Source organism: Oryza sativa, chromosome 11 (assembly GCF_034140825.1).
Source record: "Oryza sativa Japonica Group chromosome 11, ASM3414082v1".
Classification (NCBI taxonomy): Eukaryota; Viridiplantae; Streptophyta; class Magnoliopsida; order Poales; family Poaceae; genus Oryza; species Oryza sativa.
The window spans coordinates 21807468-21813204 of record NC_089045.1 but is presented as its reverse complement, the minus strand read 5'-3'; the positions used below and the strand labels follow the sequence as shown (position 1 = coordinate 21813204).

The 5737-nt window shown below is 45.9% G+C and overlaps 1 protein-coding gene across 1 annotated transcript; it reads left to right on the top strand.

Annotated features, from left to right (window-relative positions):
- The first annotated feature begins 4371 nt into the window (after positions 1–4371).
- LOC9267164 (E3 ubiquitin-protein ligase BOI) lies at positions 4372–5737 on the top strand. The gene has a single exon (XM_015761816.3). The coding sequence runs from the start codon at positions 4469–4471 to the stop codon at positions 5450–5452; it is 984 nt and encodes a 327-aa protein (XP_015617302.3). The 5' UTR covers positions 4372–4468; the 3' UTR covers positions 5453–5737.

The following is a 5737-nucleotide window of genomic DNA, read 5'->3' as shown; positions in this document are numbered from 1 at the left end:
CCATCCACCTTCTAGTCTACCTTTTACCGGCCTAGCATAATGCATGAGTAGCTAGTCGCGATCTGAGAGTGTACCGGAGAATTAAAACGTATTCCTTGGGTTTGAATTTTGCGAAGAGAAAAACAAAACTCTTTGTTGAATTTTGGGATCGATAACAAATTGACGAGGGCGAAGAAGACGATCGATGATCGAGAAAGATCAAATCAAGGACGAATCGTGCGAAGAAAAGCAGCAGAAAGCCACTGTGTGTGGGCATGGCAGCATATGAGCTACTAGCGACCTTTTCACTGAATTGTACTAGTACTACTTTGTGGAGTCAAAGCTGGACGAACATACGCGTTGACGGCCGATTCAGAGAGCAAAATTCAGACTTTATCCTCTCCCTGACCGACTGATGATCAATTCAGTCGCGTCAAAAACATGCAGGTATAGGTCACCATCTCAATCAAGCAAAGCTGTCTGTGATCTATATGCATTTTGGAAAACCTTTTTTGATCTGTTCCTCGATCGATCTGATTCTCCGAGACCATTTGTCAATCCGGACACACTGCCGTCAAGAAACTAACAAAATTGACGAGAGAAAACGTCTTTGATGCGGCGGCGAAAGAGCATCTCGATCAATGGCCCTATTTGGGGGAGCTTGCTTCTGCTAAAAGCTGCCCCAAACTATACACATCTTCTGAGAATTCTGAAAAATGAACTAAGAAGCCAGAAACTGGAGAAGCTGTGTTTCAGAGTTTTTCCAGATTCTCAGAAGCTGGCTACCAAATAACTGCTTCTTAGAATCTAAAACTCTTCCAAACAGGCCCAATGTCAGATAGATCCAGTAGACACCAATATGATCTGCATCCATTTCGGTGGCGTCATGTGGGAAAACATATCCCTGTTTTTTTTTCTCTGAATAGCTGAATGATTGTGTGATCACTATATATTATTCAAAGGTGAAAATTAATTAATTAATTACTATAAAGCTGAAGAGTTGATTTAAAATATATATATATATATATATATATATAACAATATAGTATTGGTAAAAGATGATTTTTATAACTAAACTACCTATATATATGGATCAACATCCTGCGGCCAAGACCCCGAGTGTGGTATTTTTGCAATTAGCCGCCCGACTCCTCCACTTATTTTTATGAAAGACCCCTCCACAACTCTCTTCTTCACTCACGCAATCCATTTTGCAAAAAAAAAAAGAAAAAAAAAAGAGAAAACTCATCCCATTCTGGATCTGGCACAACGGGCACAAAGCACGCGCATCATCGGGCTTCATCGGCGGAAAGGACGATTTTGAGCGGCGCCGTATTCGGACTTCGAAGGCGACGACTACGACGCATTGGCGGAGACGACGACCTCAATCAGCGTGGCCGACGGAACAGTGACGGCGAGCCTTCGGAGCCAGAGATTTGGAGCGACGGCTCGTCTTCAGAGGCTGCCGCTGCTCTCATTGTCGTAAAGTTTGTGAGGAGAGTGGAAACTGAGCTCGGCTGGTGCTGGTGAAGATTGGAGCTGGATGTTTATTTTTTGTCAAGATTGGATCGTATCCTTTTATGGGGTTCTATTGGTTTTTTTAGCTTGAGATTTATCATCTTTTGGGTTCGGCTACCTGTGTGCTTGTCTGAAATGAAGTCTGAATTGCCAGTCCACTTTTTTCGCAGAGAAATTTGTTCTTTTAGTTGTATTTGGTAGAGTTTCAGAACCAGTAAGTTGTGCTGCTCATCAATCATCAGTTCATCCCCAACTGATAAGTGAGAAGATATTTAGCCATTAGCTACATGCCAACTAGTTGAGAAAGTTTTTTTCCACTAAAATTGAACAGAATCTCTGCCACAGCGATACTCAAGAGTAGCAGCACTGCGGCAGCCTCTCCGGATGCGGCGTTGCTCCAGATCGCTGTCTCCGCCGGCGAACCGTCGATTGAGGTCGTCATCGATGGCCAGCATGTTATTTTCGCTGCCTACGAATACAAGCCGTTGCTAGAGATTTCTGTCTCCGCTGATGGTGGGAGTGCTTGTGCAAGATCCAGAATGAAATGGGCGACTTTTTTTTTCTTTTCTTCTTCTTCTTCTTCTTCTTCTTCTTCTTCTTCTTCTTCTTCTTCTTCTTCTTTTGCAAAATGAACTGCGTGAAAGAAGAAGAGAGCTGTGGAGGGGTCTTTTATTTCATAAAAGTAAGTGAAGGTGACGGGCGGCTAATTGCAAAAATACCACACTCGAGGTCTTGGCCGCAGGATGTTGATCCAAAGGCTCAGGATGGGTGTGTGCATGAGTGCATCTACCTAGCTGTATGCATATGATACGCTGCCTATATACATACGTACATATATACATACATACATACATATATATATTTTTTTGCGGGGATACATACACACACCCACACACACATATATATACTCCTAAACAGTACGTTTTTTTTTTTAAAAAGTATATGTATATATATATATATATAACGTACTGTTTTTAAAAAACCGTACTGTTTAGGAGCTCAGAAAAAATGGCGCGCGCATTAATTCATTCGGCTTGGTATAATGCACGGATGAGTAAGTACGTACTATGTATAGTTTATTTTATTAAGCATAAACATATGTAATATCTAATTAATGAATTCGTGTATAGTACTTAAAAAAAATGATATTTACCGTCCGATCACGATCGACGACAAAAACCAACATATTATCGCTGTATACCTTATACTAGCACAGTGTCAAAGTATATATAGTAGTATATGCATTATTGGACGTACGGACACACATGCTAAGCCACTAGGAGCCTTGGTCTAGACGCAAACAGTTAGTCGTACTTGCTGCACCACCACCCTTAATTAATTGATTAATCTGATCACCCCAATTTTAAGAAGCTGCCGGCCTTAATTAATTAACAACTAATCCACACTCACCAGCGGCAGGATCACTACATGTTAACTAATCTCGTCGTGTTCTCTAGCTTGGTACGGTTGTCATAAGATCATCGAAAACTAATTAAATCTAGCGTGCCTCGTGGGTTGATTGATTGATTGATTTCCATCGATCAAACCAACGTCTAGCTAATTAAGCTAGCTAGCCGTCCCTTTACGTACTCACACTAACCAAAACAATTTATATTCAAAATTAATTAGCGAGCAGTAGCTATGTACGTCAGGTTAATTGCATTACATTATTATTGATCAGATTGGATTAGATCTAGGTTAGGTTAACGAAAGAGAATTAATTAATTAGCGTCGTCTCTTCTCCCCGGTGGTTTGACTGACTCGATCCGTGGACGGACCGACCGATCGGACCATTTGGACCCACATACGTAGGTAAAATATACTATCCTCTTCGTACTAAGAAATTTTAGATGGATATATCACATCTTTTAAGATCTTTTATATTTTGGGACGAAAGAACTGTAGTGTAAATTAATACGGAAACCTGTATAAATTACCATTGAACAGAAAATATACATATCGAAGATTTATTCACGTCATTAAGAGTAAAACTATTACACTTAGATTTTATCATAAATAAAATTTTACTTTTGATGATTTAGATACATGTTAAACTTTAACTTGGTTAGCACTCATATATATATATATATATATATATATATATATATATATATATATATATATATATATATATATATAGACACACACACTATACTATACGCGTCCTGTCCTCTTCTTCAACATGTGCATCATGTCGTACCATGTCTAACCAGGCAGACCGCCCTTGCATTTCGGGTATTAATTATCTAGCTTTCACATCCTTTGATTATAAAATGGAAAGGATTAATAAATTAACTAGTTAACCCATTCACACGTCGTCACATTGTTATCTACTCCTGCTTAATTTGATTTTGATTCTATCAACACACAATTGTTTAATGCTCTTTTTAAAAATATTCTGCTACTCTCATCAGACGTCGTGCAGCTTGTTGCAGACCGAAAGCTGGATCAATATTCTGCTCACTTGATGACCGGATCAAATGGGACAATTAACAAGTCAATTAAATCACAATAATAATATAATCCTTGCATGCACGCATGCACAGATGCAAGCAGTACACAGGTAAGCTAAAGCTAGGAGTGAGTGAGTGGCAGATGCAGGCTAACTGCGGGGCCCACCACGAAACTTTCCCGGATTTGCTTGTCGCGACCGTTGGGACACAGAGGGTGGCCATTATTGCGCTAATTAATTACGGGTCAAGCCATTAATTACGCTGATTAATCGCTAATCCCCATGCGGGCGTGCATGCATGCAAAACCGAGTCACCCACTCGCTTTCGTCTTCTTCGTTGCTTCCCACCTCCACCCACCCATCCATGTCGCGTCGCATCGCATCTCCTCCCATTTATATACCTCTCCTCCTCATCTCGCAACGCCATTCTCATCTCGACTCGATCGATTGATCGGTGTTTCGATCTTGGAGAGGTTAATTATATTAAGCGAGCTCGATTCGATTGGTTCTTGGTTTTCCATGGCCGGAGGGGGCGAGTTCGTGGTGGCGGCGGAGGAGTACTACGGTGCGCTGGTGGCGAAGGCGGCGATGGCGAAGAATGGGTACAACTGCGGCGGCGCCGCGGTGGTTAGCGGCGGGGCGCAGAGCGGGCTGACGTGCAACAATGGCGGTGGAGGTGGGGTGGTGGTGTCGAGGAAGAGGGGGAGGGAGGTGGAGCAGCAGTACTACGTGCCGCCGTCGTCGGCGGTGCTGCTGCCGATCCCGGGGATGGTGGTGGCGCCGGCGGCGGACGTCGCGGCGAGTCGGTTTGTGGAGTCCGGCATGGCGTGCACCAGCGGGCGCGCCGCGGCGGCGGCGTTTGGGGACGCGCTGGCGTCGGAGGTGTTCATCCAGAGCGGCGAGATCGACGCGGTGGTGCGGGCGGAGTGCGAACGGCTGCGCGCCGGGGTGGAGCAGGCGCGGAAGCGACAGTGCCAGGCGCTGGTGCGCGCCGCGGCGGCGGCGGCGTCGCGCCGCCTGCAGGAGACGGAGTCCCAGCTCGCGGCGGCGCGCCGCCGCGCCGCCGACCTGGAGGAGCGGCTCCGCCAGGCGGCCGCCGAGAGCCAGGCGTGGTGCGGCCTGGCGCGCAGCAACGAGGCCGTCGCCGCGGGGCTCCGCGCCACGCTCGACCACCTCCTCCTCCGCGCCGCCGCGGCGCCGCCGTGCGCCCCCGTCGAGGGCTGCGGCGAGTCCGACGGCCCGAACACCGCCGACGACGACGCGCAGTCGTGCTGCTTCGAGACGACGGCGACGAAGACGAACACGCGCCGTGGCGGCGGCGTCGGCGTCGGCGGAGGGAGGTGGGGGTGCAAGGCGTGCGGCGAGAGGGAGGCAGCGGTGCTGCTGCTGCCGTGCCGGCACCTGTGCCTGTGCAGGGCGTGCGAGGCGAGGGCGGAGGCGTGCCCGGTGTGCCTCGCCGTCAAGAAGGTCTCCGTCGTGGCGCGTTCGCCGGCGGACGTGTGAATATTGTGACCGATATGAACTGTTCTTTTTAGTATCATTTTGAGAAGTTGTTTGTGCTGAATGTGAAAATTTTGGGAGAATTTTGTCCATTCCCTGTACTCTCTTAGAAAAAAAGGGAATCTCTAGATCGATCCCCTTCTCACGCTCTCTTGGCTCCTCCTGTTTTGCAAATATGAAAATGTTTTTTTAAAAATTTTGTGTTCCGTATTCTTTTGTATAATCTTATATTTCATTTATTATTTTAAGAAATATAGATGGTAGAACATACAGTACATATTTATTTGA

Bases quoted from the DNA above. Each gene is read 5' to 3' on its own strand.
- LOC9267164 (XM_015761816.3), top strand. From the start codon at position 4,469: ATGGCCGGAGGGGGCGAGTTCGTGGTGGCGGCGGAGGAGTACTACGGT.